The sequence below is a fragment of the Sander vitreus genome, chromosome 6, assembly GCF_031162955.1.
Source record: "Sander vitreus isolate 19-12246 chromosome 6, sanVit1, whole genome shotgun sequence".
In the NCBI taxonomy this organism is placed as follows: Eukaryota; Metazoa; Chordata; class Actinopteri; order Perciformes; family Percidae; genus Sander; species Sander vitreus.
Window position 1 is genome coordinate 28448935 of NC_135860.1, and position 17082 is coordinate 28466016.

Here is a 17082-nt window from a genome sequence, read left to right on the forward strand (position 1 = left end):
CTCCCTGTCTAAGGAAGTAAGATAGTAATTGCAGGCAGTGATCGTTTCACAGTAATGAATAGCTAATAGTTGCCTATACAGGGTTTTTCCTGCATAGAGGATTTTTTTGGCGCCCCCCCCAAAGAGGTTTGAGCCAGACCCAAAAGAAAATCACCAGCACCAAATTGATAATAATTGAGAATAAAAATAGCAATTTACCAAACAACCATTGAACAAGCAGAACATAAACTTGAATATGAGAGCTAACCTCAGTTTTATCCCCAGAGTCAGACTGTACCAGACTCTTCCAGTGATTTATTTAAATATTATTATTATTATTATTATTATTATTATTATTATTATTATTATTATTATTTTTAAACAGTTTTGTTAATTGGGGTTTCATTTACTTTAGCGTAATATACATTTTTGTTTATGAAATTGTCAGAAATAACAGGAAAATGCATAGATTTCTGTCAAATAAGGTCACACAAATGCATTGCCTTTACTGTACAAAGGCCCATTCTGAGCCAGTAAAAAGCCCTGCTATCTGTTTGTTCTTCACTCTTGTATGTGTAAAAGTAAGTATGATGGCACAGTAATGTAGAAGACTTGTGGGGGGAATCCCCTGTGTGTAATTTCCTTCATGATGCTGCTGTCAGGGAAAGGTGCAGAATTAATAGGTTCTTTGTAGCAGCCCAAAGTGAAGGTTGAAGGTGAAGTCCTAATGCTACAGCATACATACATATTTTAGACCGTAGTGTGCCTCTAGCTCGATGGCAGCCTCCAACGTTGACTTCAAGGGAGCGCTGCGACCGTCGACTTCAAGGCACCTAACCCTAACCTTAACCCTAACCCTAACCATTGCCTAATCCTAGTGTCTTCCAGGCAGCGCTGCCTGGAAGACGACGTTGGGGGCTTAAAACACCAAACACCATGCTTCTGCTGGTCTGCACAGAGCCAACACCTTTGGGATGAACTGGAGCGCTGACTGTGAGCCAGGCCTTATCTCCTATCATCAGGGATGGACCTCACTAATGCTTTTGTGGCTGAATGGGAGCAAAGCCCTGCAGCTAATGCTAAATAATCCTGGTACTAGATGGCATAAAATGGTCAGGTCAGGATTTTTGTGAGATCTCATTTGCTGTATATGATTCCCGATACCTGCAGTGTGATGTTCTCAGTGCTGGCTTGTGTCTGCAGAGCGCAGCAGTGCGTAACGTCTCCATGAGTTTTGGATCTACACTTCTCATTTTCATGTCAGTTGTTTTAGACGTGATATGTGCATATCCTGCTCCATGTGAATCTTAACAACCACTGACAGCCAACATATGTTTTAGGTTTCTAATAGGGCTGCACAATTTATCACATCCCGGCCTACAAATCCTATCCTACAGACTAAAGAAAACATCTTTGTTTGGTACAGATCCTCGCAACAAATCACACTATAAATATTTAATAATAATATATTTTTCAATAAAATTGAGAATACTTAGCCTCCTTTCCCTCCGATATCGTGAATCATATCGCAATCGTAATATAAGTCGACATTATTGCAATTAGATATTTTCTTTCATATCTTGCAGCCCTAGCGTCTAATGTTTTTTCAATCTGGTTCAACTTTTTCTCCCCCATGTAAGGTTTTGTGCAGATTCAGTATTGAATATGCCGATGATGCAACCGTCTTCATCCATCCATCCAGCTGTCTCTCCATCGATCTGTCCAGACATTTCTAGTTGCTTGTCCTGTTAGGGTCATGGGGGCAACCAAAGCAGCCAATTAGGGATGGGGTTCAATAGCATTTAATTGAATCTGAATCCAGTTCCAAATCAGCTTATGCAATTAGGTAGTGGGTTAGGTCAGGAATGAAGACATCTTAGAATATTCATGAATTTTACCTGATGGCGAAATGGCTGTTTCACTGATACAGGCCATGTCCTAAAGGCCGAGAACTCTCAAATGATAAAAAAAAAATAACACAAGTTGATACTTTAACATGATGGACGGTAGATAAATATTTAAGCAGGGACCCTCCCACAAATGTTGCATTTGTCAGTTGTTGAAATGTTTGCGTTAAGGCGGTCCGCCATCGTTCGGTCCTTTTAACAGCTGTGACGCTGAGTTAGCATGCGTTTCTGTATGTCATCGTATGTCTTGCAGATGCCTGTAGTGTCAGAAAATTATCTGAGAAAGATCACGAATGTAAGATTTCACGAGGGCTTTGTAGGCTGCGTAGCTTAACGTGTTACTAACACTGAACTGGATTCAAAATGGACCTGGCTACTGGATTCCATCCCTACAGCCAATTCAACTTTTCCTCCTCCAGGATTTTCCAGCTCCTCCTGGGAGGAGCTACTCTAACTACTGCCTGGTCAGCTATTCTATGACCAACACAGCGCAAAGGATTGCTGCTCTTACATAGGATTATTTGGGCGTTAGAGATTTTTTAATACATCACTCCAAACTACCATGTCATTGGTAGGGCTGTGTATTGTTCCAAAATTTTCGGTATCGAAACCAATACAGTGACTTTGATACCGGTTCCTAAACTATACTTTTTTTCTATACCAATTTTATAAAAACAAAAACAACATTACGACACAAATGTTTTTATTTTTCAGCTCCTACTACGTGACCCTGTCTCTGTGCGTAACGGAGTTTTTCCTGCGTGTTTCTACGACGTGTAACGTTAGACAGCCAAACAGCAGCATAATAAGATCTTGGTAGAGGCATGCTTATTGGTTTTGCTTATTGCTTATACACTCCTTAGGTATTGAAATTGGGTATTGAATGACGTGGCATTTTTCGATGCTCGATACTTCGCTTGGTGCCTAAAAAGTCTTGAATTCGGTACCCGGCCCTGGTCATTGGATGACCAAAGTCGCCAAAGAGGATTCATCCTCTGGAAACCATGGGTGTCTGTACAAAAGTGTGTGCTAATCCATGTAGATGTTGTCATTTAAGAACAGTCCTGATTAGGGGTGTGCAAAAAAATCGATTCACATTCATATCGCGATTCAAGCTCTACTGATTCAAAATTGATAAATAGAATTCCAAAAATCGATTCATTTTTTTTATTTTTTATTTTTTTTATTGTATCCATCCATCCATCTTCGTCCGCTTATCCGGGGTCGGGTTGCGGGGGTAGCAGCTCCAGCAGGGGACCCCAAACTTCCCTTTCCCGAGCCACATTAACCAGCTCCGACTGGGGGGATCCCAAGGCGTTCCCAGGCCAGGCTGGAGGTATTATTGTATGTCTACTGCAATCACATGGGAAAAGTAACTACATTTACATATGTGAATATGTGAATGTGAATCGTTATTTGAACTCGAGAATCGTTTTTGAACTGAATCTTGAGCCTAAAAATTGATATAGAATCGTGACATTTTCTGAATCGTGCACCACTAGTCCTGATATCTGGTATGTCCTACATACAGTAGAATAGTTTATTAATGCAGTGAATATGTTGGGGAGATGCCCCTGTGAGTATACAAGCTGACAACTGGTACCTAGCACAGGTGTTTATGATGCTAGAGAAGAGCAATGTGGCTAACGGGGGGGTTTCATATTCCAAAGACAATACTCAGCACAAGACCAAAACAAGCTGTTACTGTTGTTAACGGAAGTAACACCTCAGTGAGAAATCAGCCAGAAGCCGTAGGAAGAGCTCTCCTGGTCTGGTAAGGTAGTGATAGTAGGTGTAGAATAGCAGTTTCTTGGATCGTGATTATAAAACGGGTAGCTCAAATCAAGTGTTTGAAACATTAGCCTTTGTTGAACTCATCCTCCCAGACACTCTCATCAAGTATTGATGCATTGGAGGCTGATTGGTCCTGAATGACGGTATTTGTTTTTGTAAGTTTATGTGCTGTTTAAGATGACAACTGCTGTCACTAAGGACATACTGGATATGCATGGGACTCATGTTTATGACATCTTGGCTGCATCATTACCAAACTCCTCATTTCATTTTATTTTCTCTCGTGTATTTCCTGGCCCATTTCACTTGCTCATTTGCTGAAACATGTTCTTCTGTTACTCCTGTTACATTAGAACTCGTCCATCTTAGTTCTTGCTCGAAATGGAAAATTGGAACATTGCTAATGTCCTTACTTTTCCTCAAAAGCTTTTAAGAAAGGCAAGATATTATATATTTATTTAATGTATACACCAGGTTATCTACAATGTGGGCATAGTTATTTATGAATTTGCTGTCAACGTGAATGTAAATCAGATTATTCAATCATGGAAATTGTTTAGATTATTTGTTTTTGGAGTTGTAAATGCATGTGCTTCATTAAGGCAGAAATATACTTAAATTGCAAAAAAGAAAGTTCAACAAAAGCAATGATTTGAATGATGAACTACAGAATCTCAGTGTATTGACGAGCTGAAGTGCACACTTGAAGTTGGTGACTTTTGATTTCACCGGCTGTTACAACTAATTAGCTGAGGGATTTACTCCGCTGTAGCTAAATAATGTTCACTTTGGGAGTGTAAAACAACACAATAATTTTGCTATCTTTACTACTTCGGCTGGATGGTTCTGAAGAAGATACACCCGTGTTTATCGTTAAGACAAACAGGTTTTAAGCCCCCAACGTCGACTTCAAGGCAGCGCTGCAACCGTCGACTTCAAGGCACCTAACCCTAACCTTAACCCTAAAGCTGCTTACACACCAACCAGACGGCCAACCGTCGGCAGAAAAGGCAGTTGGACTGATCAGTCTCCCCGAGTTGGTCAAAAAAACTGCCTCAGAACACACCGAAGAGACGAGACGTAATGCGTCTCCATAACAGCAGGCGGCGCTAATCTGTATTGTTGCCCAAAAATGAAAACCGGCAGCTGATTGGACGAACGTGTCACGTGGGTCTGGTTTCTCCGGAAATTCAAAGACAGACTGTCATGGCGGCTTGTTCAGAATACGATCTCATATTGTACTGAAATAGTTCACCGAAACGTGTTTCTGAAAACATTTGAAGTAGGGCTGCACGATATTTTGTTTCATCGTCTACATCGCGATGTGCGCATGCTCGATAGTCACATCGCAGGACTTTGCGATGTTGACGCTACAACTTTTCTTCAACGCTCTTTCTTCTTTGCTGCTTGATGAAAAAGTAAACTTTCACCGTTCTCCTTTTCCATGATTGTTACTGGCCGGTCATGTGACGTAACGTTAGTCCGATGGGGGAGGGGGGTTGTTATGGGAAGTGAGGCTCTCCCGTGTGTAGAAAAGTACCGTAAGCGGCAGCTGCCGCTGACACAGTGATACACATGCTTTGATGTGACTACTGTGAAGCTCCAGTAGTCAGTGTTTTATGTTGGCTGCAAAGACAAACTAAATCACCTGATTAATGCAACGTTATCAAGACGTCTCCCGGCCATTTTTCACCGCAGAAAGCTGCTACCAGCCAGGCTAAAGCTAACATAGTTAGCCTAAAGACACAAGGGGTCTACTCAGTCCCAACTAACGTTATGGTTCGGAGCTGCGACGCTGGAAACATAACACTAATCTACAACAGCAGCCTGTGTCTGATATAACATAATTTACACTGATTTAAGTGCTCTTGGATACACAGTTTGTTGCGAGAGTGTGACATGCAGGCTCTGCATGCACAGCCAACCACCAATCATGATCAATTTTAATCAACTTATCAAACAACCAAAGCAGGCCCCGCTAGTCGACCACAACCTGACATTTAGAGGAAGCAACGTGCATTAGTAATATCATTCACTTTAGCCTGGATTGATATTATATGAATATAATGGTGTCATGTCAGTCACCCAGTGTATTTCTTCATTATTTCCCTCTCCAAAACCACTTCAGAAGAGTAGTCACAGCCTTACTTGCTTTGGTTTTTGTAAAGCATTAAAGTTCAACAAAGACTGGTTCACATAAGAAAAGTTCCTTTTTTATTTTCTTTGTAGATGCACTCCCCTACAACATCACCCCAGTAGTTGAGAATGATTTAGTATTTCTAAGTAGGGCTATTTATGTCCTCTTGTAAAAATGTGTCTTTTTTTCATATCGCAATATATATCGCAGGGGAAAAAAATATCGCAATGTACGTTTTTTTCCAATATCGTGCAGGCCTAATTTTAAGAGAGAAATAGGCCGTGCAGTTGCTGAATCTCTCTTCATTTCAGATCGACAAAGATTTCGTCAGATTTTGAGAGACTCTAGTCACGCTCATTCCGCTCTCCGTTTCCGGGTTAGCACTCTACCAATCAGATTGGTCATTTGAGTCTGACTGCCGGCAGTGCCCGCCCCGCCGATTATGCGTCATATGTCAAATCGGCCAAAATGAAGGCCGACGGCCTCTCGGACGGACGACGGCACGGAATACACCGAACAGACTCGAGTCACTGACCTGACCTGACATAACGGCTGATTATCGGCTCTTTGTATTCCGGGCCTTAACCCTAACCATTGCCTAATCCTAGTGCCTTCCAGGCAGCGCTGCCTGGAAGACCACGTTGGGGGCTTTAAACACCAAACACCAATCTTTCTCTACATGACATGATCTTACACCAATTTTAGATACGTAGCTAGCCTGTAGCTTGGTAGTTGTCAAGTGTAAATATAATAGCTAGTAAACAGCATACAGTTAAAGTTTTAAACATGTAATTTCATAATTTTAAGCTATTAAAAAGCTCTGAATCTGGAGCTCCAGATTTGGGCCTGTGAAGTAGTTTGTCCAGTCATTCTAGGAAGCTAACGGTAACGTTAGCTAATGCTGAAGTGCTGAGCTGTCAACTGTTTAGTATGTCACTACAACCAAAAAATGAACTATCAATTAACTAATAAATATAATGCCACTGTTGATGTCATGAATCGTTTTTTGGATATGATTGAACAATGTAAGGTATAGCACTAATGCAATATTTTAATAAATGTGTGCTAAAATGGTAAGACTAGCCATTATCAGTTAAAGTTGACAGTCTGGCTGACTGGTTGAACAGAAAATGAATACATGAAAATAAATAATAACTGCATTATTTCATCTGATATTGTTCATGTAAAAACAAGATACATTTGTATTATGCTCGGTACAAAACATACATTTAATGCCATGTAGAACACGAATGCAGTCCTTTTATTTAAATTTATAGAAAATAATAACAAATAGCAATATTGGCCAGAGAGATCACAATTAAATATTTTCCTCAAACTCACTTATTTCCCCTGTTAAGCCCTATGGAATGTTCCATTCTGGATCTGGTTTTTAGTCATATATAAGTGTCTTATTAGCCTGTGCGAGATGGGCACATTTGTATACCTGACACAATAACAAAAACGCCTAAATAAGGTTTAGGCGCAGCACCCAAGCAGTTTGGGGCAGCACCTTAAGCCGAGTCAAAGTAAAATCAACGTGAGCAACAAATCATATCTAATGATTGTAGTTGGTCCCCAGTGGACTTCTTTAGCAAGTTTTGTCTTGAAGCTTTTCAAGTGTTATTTATTTATTATCTGATCTAGCCTTTCCAACATTTAAGACACAGATATGGAAATGATAACGGTCATTGTAATCAGCCACACGATCAATAATTGTTGCTTTCAGATTGCTTAAAAGAAGTTTCCATATTAGCGTCACAGAGAAGGCAGCCTGTAGTGGGAGATGCACTGGTGTGTCCAGTGGAACCTGGCCTGTGTTAAAGACCAAAGAGCTGCAACATGACTCCTCCTACTGTATCGGAGTAATTAGAAGTTCTTCCTGCAGGGCAGCTCGGGCCTAAATATTTAATCTGGAGGGAGCCGTGGCAAAACATGTCATGCCGCCTGCGCCTTTTGTGTCCAATATACACAGTCTATCGCCGAGGAGCAGCGGGTAAGGTGCTTTGTGTCTAGGCCTGTAACAGTTGTTATATAACTGTCTAACCAAAAGTTTTTTTTTAACATACGTTTTGCAGTTCTTTTGTTTAACCGCTCTTAATTGCTAACATTAGCTAAGATCCGGAAAACTATATATATATATATATAATACTATTGTCAATTTTATGTCTATTTAGGATTAAAAAAAACAAAAAACAAAGTTTTATGATAATAAAGAGGTGTGGTTTACTGCTTCCGCTGCGTACTTTTGTTATTACATTATCTGGGTCACATAACAGTGATATAACCAAAAGATTTGTTTTCGTTTGGAAAAGTAATAAACAAATATCTTTTTAAATTTGACTGAAAGAGACAATTATTTTTGACACTTATTTATACAGCAACATTTGGAATTGTTACAGGCCTATTTGTGTCTGCAAATGGACGGGGTGGTGCAGGGCTCGGTGTGTGCCCCACGGGCTTCTAGGAGACAATCTGTAGCATGTCGGCACAATGGTATGGCTGTGTAGATGTGTGTCAGAGATAAGGTGGGATTGTGTGTGTGTGTATGTGTGTGTGTTTGTGTGTGTGTGTGCGTATGCGCAGCAGAGCCGACAGAGGCTGGATCTGTTTTGATCAGAGAAAACAGAGATGGAGATGAAAAGGCTCTCATCCTAGCAGAGAGGTAGCAGCAAGGCTCTACGGGAAGGGAAGAGACCCAGGCTGACAGAGAGATTAAAAACAAGCAGAATCTGGAAGACGGGGGCACAGTCAGTTTTTGGATGAACACTGAGAATCGCAGATGGATTTATTTATTTATTTTTCTTCCTTAATGCTCTTTAACGCTTTTATCTTTTCCCTTCTTTCCTTTTCCCCTATTCCATTTTGATAGATATGTGTCACAAAGATGTCCACACGCAGCTGCCAGGGAACAGACTCGGTCATCAAGCCCCTGGACACCATCCCTGAGGACAAGAAGGTGAGAGTGCAGCGCACGCAGAGCGGCTTCGACCCGTTCGAGAAGCCCGCCAGCCAGGTGAAGAGGGTCCACTCTGAGAACAATGCCTGCATCAGCGCCAAGAGCTCGTCCGCCGGCAAGGAGTCGCCCAAACTGCGCCGACACTCCAGCCCTAGTTCTGTAAGTACACCTTTCACACACTGAAATAGCCAGTGTATTGTTTATCAATACACCAGTTAGCCATTAAAAATCCTTCATCCTTGTCTGTATGTTTGTGACCCACATTGCATTTTTGTAACTGTAAACTTGAAAAAGTCCTCCACCTGACGATGAAGTCTTGTTTCACAGCAGTTTTGCATTGCCAGACCAGGATTCTTCTTTACTTTTAATACTTTAACTACATTTTCCTGATGATGCTTACATATTTTTACTTAAGTAACATTTTCAATGCAGCACTTTTATTGTAACAGAGTATTTTTACAGTGTGGTATTAGTACTTTTACTGAAGTAAAGGATCTGAATACTTCCACCGCTGTTTAACACTAGGCTGTGCTGTGGTTCGGTGCTGGGGGTTGCATTCTTAGTCGCGGATTGGATGAATTTTCATCACATGGCTATGCATGACTGTAAACAAACATGGCTGCCTTGTTGTCGAAATTCTGCAATTTTATGCATTTTACTTCTAGCTTCTTTAACATGCACATTTAACATTTTTGAAGTTGGACATGTTCTATGCAGGTTTTTTAATCCCTTGTGTGTTGGTTATTAGTGGTTTTCTGGCTTAACTTTAGAGTTTTTTTACATAATGGCGGCACGTTCTACCGAGATGCATTCACGGACGGTCGGAAATTTGTGAATTTCGACGAACAATTCAGTTTTTTCAGCTTCTTTCTGGGGTAAGCGGTTTTTCTTTGGCGATCTTTTAAACAAAACATGCTTTATCTAACCCGCCGGCGGATGTTGGGGTTAGGAGGGTTAAAAAGCAAACCGTATCAGTGTATATGTAGCCTTAGTATAGGTCTCTGATACCAAACCTGGCAATCTCACTGTGACAGGAGTCCTGGAAGCTTCACTGAGTCACAGTGCCTAGGTGTCGTTCACCAAGAAATAGTCCCAACACGTGACTCCCCCAAAAGAATAGAAGGAATAGCAAAGAAGGAGAAAGCCATCAGCTGTGGTGCCGGTGATGACACACTATTTGGTGGGCAGTCACCTCTGTTTGAGTTGATAAGCAGTGGGTGACAAAGCAGTCAACAGTTGTGCCAGCGTTGCCATGGATACACAGCTTGTGGTTCTGAGAGAGGATGGGGGGGGGTAGAGGTGGTCATTTTTCTTTTGCTCATAATTTAGTTCTATCGGTGTTTGGTGCACAGCATTTAGACGGGATAAGCAAAGTCTGTATTTAATCAGAATCAGAAAAGGGTTTATTGCCACAATAAGTTACACTTACATTGAATTTGCCATGGTGAAAGGTGCATACATAAACAAGCAAACAAACATTTTAAACATTAATATGAAATAAACAATAAATGCAGAACAGGGTTTCCCCCAGAAAAGCTGTTTGTGCCCGGTGGCAAGCGTCTTTTTTTCTTGACTAGGGCCCGGAGTCACAGACTGATGGCAGCATAAATGTAGAGCCCAATAGTTTCTGTGATAACAGAATCATGCAAATCAGCAAAATTCAGAATTTAAAAAAGCTAAAAGACAGATTCCACAGGGCCCTACATTATGTCAGGGCTAAAAGCTAACTGGAGATTTGAAATACATGTATGCGTGACTGTGTCTAAGTTTCCAACTGAGCTGCCCCACTGTAACTTCAAAAAATGTCTTAAAATTAAACAATTCTCAGTGGCCTAGGCCTGGTGGGGGGCAACTTAGGCCCGGTGGGCCACCAGACTTACAAAACACTGGGGGAAACCCTGCAGAAACAAAAATATACATACATAATAACTGATTCTAATGTTGCATTTCACCGTTTATTTCATGGTAATGTTTGTGTTATTGGCAGTACCGTGTTAGTACAAGTACTGCAATACAGTGGTGGTAGCAGTGTTTATCGCATATAATGTCTTGTAATTGCGTTGTTACTGTTGTATTGTCCTTTCTCTCTTACCTTTTGATTTATTTTCAATTCAAGCATCGTTTTTTTAAGGACAATATTGTAAATCAACAATCAATCAGATGTTCAAGACAGCCTACCTAGGAGGAAATACCCAGTGCAAAAACCAATCAATAAAACACAGTTACTGCTGAAATGATGCAGTTAGTCAGATCTGTCTTTGCCTCCGGAGTCCGTCCAAGCGAAGAGCAGGCTGCAGGCTGGATGGAAACAAACCATATTTCTTTAATTAAAAAAAACAAAACCGTGCAGCCCCCTCTCTCACAGAGATTGCACATCAGAGCCTAACACGAGTGTCAAAACTCAATCAGACTCGATTCTGCTTGAAGCAATCAGGGCAGGGTCCATTTGTGTCTGCAAGTGAATGTAAGTGCGTTTCCATCCACCTGTTTTTATACACAATTTAATTTTGTGTATCAAAAGACCTGGGCGATATGGAGAAAATCAAATATCACCATATTTTGACCAAATACATACTGTATGTGGATATTGCGGTGATATTGTAGGGTTGACTATCGGTGCTTTCGCAAAATATTTACACAATGAGAGTTTTGATAAATAATCGCCAGTAATGTGGATATAATGACTAATGGTACGTGTCCATTGTCAGCGTCATTTCCACGCTTCCCATTCATTTCTATGGGAGCAGCTGTGCAATACATTCTGGTAGTGTCTCGGGGACTTTGGAGAAGCGGGCGTAGAGTCTCCTTATTTGCATAAAGTTGAATTCAACCAACTTTATGCAAATGAGGAGCGGCCGGCTCAGCTAAATCTGACGAAAATCTTTTAAACTGACCTTTGTCGATCTGAAATGAAGACGGATTCAGCAACTGCACGGCCTATTTCTCGCTGAAGATGTTTTTAGAAACACGTTTTGTGAACTGTTTTCGTAAAATAAGACATCATATTCCGAACGACCACCATTATGGTCGGTTTTGAAATCCCGGAGCAGCCAACCCCACGGGTAGCGTTCGTCCAATCAGCTGCAGCCATCGCGGTTGTAGGAGGGTGGAGTTTTCTTTGCTTGTCAGTGGTCATTGAAGAGAAACTGATAACTGCTGGTGGCGAGCCAGCTAGCGTGCAATGCTGGGAAGCGGGGCGATCCCTGCTGTGAAAACAACGCCTATATGCACACGTACCATGAGTGGTTTAAAGAAGATAATAAAACGGCTAGAACAGTCTGGTAGGTTCAGAAAATGACATCACTTTACTGTTGTGCAGCCTTTAAAAACAGGAAAAGAAAAAAACACATGTGATAATCACTATATTATGATACCCAAAATTTAAGACGCTATCTAGCCTCATATCGATGTGGATATATTTTGGATCTATTGCCCAGCCGTATGTGGTCAACAGCAGAAAGTGAAGGATTTTACACTTTGCTGGGGTGAATGAGTGCTGATAAAAGCAAACTGCGACGTGCAAAATGAAATGGCAACTGAATAAGTCATGACGTGCATGCAGCACTGAAGAGACTACAAATGGCTGCATACATAGACATCACATCTGTGTGGAGCGATGGCGAGACTGTAGCCTTTCTCACATTAATACATGAAACAAACATATATACAGTCATGTGAACAAATTAGGACACCCATGATAACGTTGACTAAAAAGAGGAATAAAAAAATCATCTTTAGGAAATTGATGTTAATGCCTTAATTAAAAAAATGAGGAAAAATCCAACCGTCAAGGACACCAATTTTCTTTGTGAATGAATAATGTATCGTAAATAAATAAATGTTCTTCCTTAAAATACAGGGGGCATAAGTATAGACACCCCTATGTTAAATTCCCATAGAGGCAGGCAGATGTTTATTTCTAAAGGCCAGTTATTTCATGGATCCAGGATACTATGCATCCTGATAAAGTTCCCTTGGCCTTTGGAATTAAAATAGCCCCCCCACATCATCACATACCCTTCACCATACCTAGAGATGGCATGGTTTTATTTCAGTTAGCCTAATAGCTGGTTTGATTTGCATTGAGAGATGATCTTATGGAAAGTACCCCATGCCATCTCTAGGTATGGTGAAGGGGATGTGATGATGTGGGGGGGGGGGGGCTATTTTAATTCCAAAGGCCAAGGGAACTTTATCAGGATGCATAGTATCCTGGATCCATGAAATAACTGGCCTTTAAAAATAAACATCTGCCTGCATTTCGGGGGGGGGGCCCTGTGCCCCCCTTTTAGCCTCGCCCCTGGTAACTGGCAGATTGGTTCCAAAACATATTTCATATGTGTGCACTTGCTTGGCTTTGACGTGGCTATGGCTTTTCAGATGCTGTCAAAGCACCAATTACCTCCTGTATTTCTCAGGTGCTTTGATTTGGCAGCCAAGCTGTTCTCCGTCTGAAACTCATTTGCCAGCCTTTACAACCGCACACGGTTAATTGAAGGCCGTGTACGATCAACATTTTCTCAATCACGCAAATGAGATTTTCAGCTTTTATACGTGTGTTGGTTGCTTTTTTAAAATTTTGCTCCAAATGCAAAACGCCTAATGAGTGTGCACCCGAATAAGATTTAATAAGTGTGATATGAGGCCTGACTGATTGCCTGCCAGCATCGCTGCGAGACACTAATGAATTGTTTCAGCTGTGATTATGAAAATGTGTAAATCGTCCCGCTCATGGCCGTGGTGTTTAGGCCTGCCCGACCCACGCAACTTTCATGTTTCACACACAACCTCTTGGATTGTAAAAAAAAAAAAAGAAAAAAGAGAGGGGATCAGACATGGCCTGCATCTGGAGATAATGGGTTTCCATCAGCATAGACACTTTATGTCAATGCTGCACTCATGTCAGTTGGCCAAGTTAGAATAAGCTTATTTGAATAAATTCTCCTTTTTCCATTGTACGTGTTACACAATGCCCCTTTTTAATAGTTGATTGTGACCAATTAAATGTTAATAATCATGGTTTACATGTATGAAGCCCCATTTGACTAACTACTTATCTGCCGTTATTGGTCAGATGAACTCCCATATATGAGGAGGAGTTAGCCAGTTGTTTGTAGCTAAAACTATTTAGCTCAAAAACATTTGTGTCTTAATTGACTGGCTCTGCCCCCTCTTCCACTGTCGCAGACTATTTTCCTATATTTAAAAAATAGCAGTCATGCATAATTCCCTGGAACAATTATACTATAAAAATTAATTTAGTTATGGATTCTAAACATTTGAGGTAGCATTGTGTTTTTTTTTTCAGTTACACAGACACTGATTGTGCAGTAATGTAATGTCTTTATATAGCCTCTTATTCTACCAAAAGCTTTGCGCTAGTCTGGGGGGTACTTAGTCCAGACCTTTCTCCACAGCGCTGTGGAGGAGGGTCTGGCTAGTCCACACAGCATTCCTGGATGGGAGAAAAACGTGCTCTGGTTTATTGGCATTTCTTTAAACCAATGACAATCGTCTTGGGCGGTGCTAAGCGCTGGACGGAGCCACGGTGCCTCTGCTAAATAGCCTCTGGAAGGAACTTGTTTTGGTGGAACATGTGTACTTTCAAAAGTAGTTTTAGTCGTGCAACAGAAAACTCAGATTGGACAGATAGTCTAGCTAGCTGTCTGGATTTACCCTGCAGAGATCTGAGGAGCAGTTAACCATAGTCCTCAGAAATCCACCAGAGTTTAGAACACCAACACAAAGACAGAGGAAGGGGACGGACATCCGTGAAATCCAGTGAAACTTAGTCGATATATAGACTAGGGGGTACTTAACTGAAAAAAGAATATTTCAAAGGGGGTACATTATTGAAAAAAGTTTGAGACCCACTGCTCTACAGCGTCTCATACGTTTTAGAGTTGAGCTACTTTTCCCTTTTCATATCAGTTGGGTATGACCACATTCCGCTCTGGGCCACACTTCCTCCGAGCTGTAGTTACCTCCTTCTATGAAAAGTGTCTGAACGTTATGAGGTGACGAGTCAATGAAAAGTAGTCTTTAGAGTTCTAACATGAAGAATTCTCTCGCCTCCTCCTCACATTACGCCTCCCGGAGGATGCCTCCAGATTATAATATCTCTCACAGACTTGTACATGTCTCGTGTGAGATCCTCCGAGAGTTTTAGTTTTCTGGGTTACTGAATCCATGCTGTTATATTACCTTTTTGTATCTCCATTTTCCCTCTAGCCTACAAGCCCCAAGTTTGGAAAAGCAGATTCATATGAAAAGCTGGAGAAACTGGGCGAAGGTTCATACGCCACAGTTTACAAAGGAAAGAGCAAGTAAGTAGGTGTGTGTGTGTGTGTGTGTGTGTGTGTGCGCGTGCGTGCGTGTGTGTGCGCATGTCGAGTCCTTAGCATTATCCCGTCACTCTTCTTTATAGTTCATAAGAGCCACTCATGCAGGCAGTGAATATTACATTTAATTATACAGGAGCAGAGCTGTAACGGAATAAATTCATTAAAAGGAACAGCAATAACCGTTACACAGTGTAGTTTTATGTAAATAATCTGTCTCCTCTGCAGAGCCGCAAGTCCCACACAAGTAATGCAATGTCATTTCTTGTATTAGAGTCACTATAGGATGGATGCTTTTATTCAGTTGATTCAATAGTTTATGGTTTGCTGCCTTCCTTTCAGGTTTTGCTAATCAAATTCTAGAAGATGAAATGTTCACACACTGTAAATGTACAAAACTCTGCAGACTCTAAGCTTCTCGTAATGATGTTATTTTGCGTTTCTCACCACTACAAGTTTTGATTGGTGAGCTTCATTCAGTTGTAATCCCGTGGCCTTGTCCCCGGGTCTCACTCCACTGCTGCTAAATTACATTTCATTGACTTAACAATATTCGCTGTTCTCCGGCTTCACTGGTTCCAATAGATTCTTTAGACGGCGCAGGATGCCCATACTTAGTTTGTCCATACTTAGTTTGTCCTCTGTCTTGTTGCCAGGGTGAATGGGAAGCTGGTGGCTCTGAAGGTGATTCGTCTGCAAGAGGAGGAAGGGACGCCGTTCACCGCCATACGAGAAGGTGAGAGGTCCAGGGGTGGAAAGCCAAGTGCAGAGACTGTTATGCGGACCTTACACCAAACGACTCTTCAAGCCATTCCACTGTCGCAGACTAAAAGCGGCTTCATGCTTCTTGCGTTCAGCGCGGTACGGACTAGCCTGGAAATCCAGACCCAAATCCGAAAGATTAAGAGTCTGGCATTGAGTAATGAAAATGGCCCAACTCGAGGGGCGGCACCAAGCATGCATTTGAAAATCTCACTGCACGCAATTGGATAACACTGTGACCAATCACAGCAATACACGGGGTGACGTATCCAGAGCCCCATACGCTGAGCTACCAGCGGAGCTAACTGGTAGATTAAAATGTCGTCATCTGTTTAGCTCGCCTCTGGCCCGCCTATATCGGATACACCGATGTGTTTGGTGCAGCTCGGCTACAAGGGTATAGTTAATGAGCATCTTTACTGAATGACAAAGTGACTCGCTGAGCAAATTCAAATTGTGCTATCGCAAGAACTCTGGATTTCCAGGGTAGGTACGGACGGCGATATGACGCAAATGCGGCCTGGGCAACTGTGGCGCGGAAGGTCTGCAGAGGGTCTGATCGCCGAGAAAAGAAGTTCGTTCTTTGAGCCGCTCTGAGCGCAATCTGTATGAAAGACCAGCCGGTCAGCGGCACCCCGACCGAACAGCTTGCTACAACGGGCACGCTACATTGCACATGCGTTACGTATGCGGAGCAGATGTTACAACACTGCGCTTTTACTATCATCTATGACGCTGGCAACACCAGGCACGAGAGCAGTGCGTAGTGGTGCGTATGCTCCCCAGAGATCTGCTCTACAAGCATAAAAACAGGTCTTTTTGCGTGAGGTGTGTCCCTTTAACGCAGAAATGAATCACAAAGTGTCTGTATTTCTTTTAAAGTGCCCATATTATGAAAATAATCACTTTTTCTAGGATTTGGGGTGTTATTTTGTGTCTCTGGTGCTTCCACACGCATATAAACTTTGAAAAAAAAACATCCATGCTGTTTTGAGTGAGATACGGTTTCTGAATGTGTCCTGCCTTCAGTCTCCGGGTGAGCTGTTCAAAATCTGCACGGCTTTCTACGTCACTAGCCGAGACGAGGGGCCTAGGGGGCTAACCGTTAGCATGCTAGCTCGTTCTCAATGGCAAAACACTGCTACAACACATACAAATTCACCCTAATCTACAAAATCAATTGTATAGAACTACTTCCATGTCCCC

The 17082-nt window shown here is 41.7% G+C and overlaps 1 protein-coding gene across 2 annotated transcripts in view; it reads left to right on the forward strand.

The window, feature by feature from the left end:
• Nucleotides 1-17082, forward strand: part of cdk14 (cyclin dependent kinase 14) — a 247150-nt gene that overhangs the window by 63351 nt on the left and 166717 nt on the right. For both annotated transcript variants that reach the window (XM_078253608.1, XM_078253609.1), the window contains 3 exons: nt 8687-8932; nt 15005-15099; nt 15771-15850. In XM_078253608.1, coding sequence (XP_078109734.1) covers nt 8687-8932; nt 15005-15099; nt 15771-15850 — 421 coding nt within the window. The remainder of the gene's footprint in view (nt 1-8686; nt 8933-15004; nt 15100-15770; nt 15851-17082) is intronic.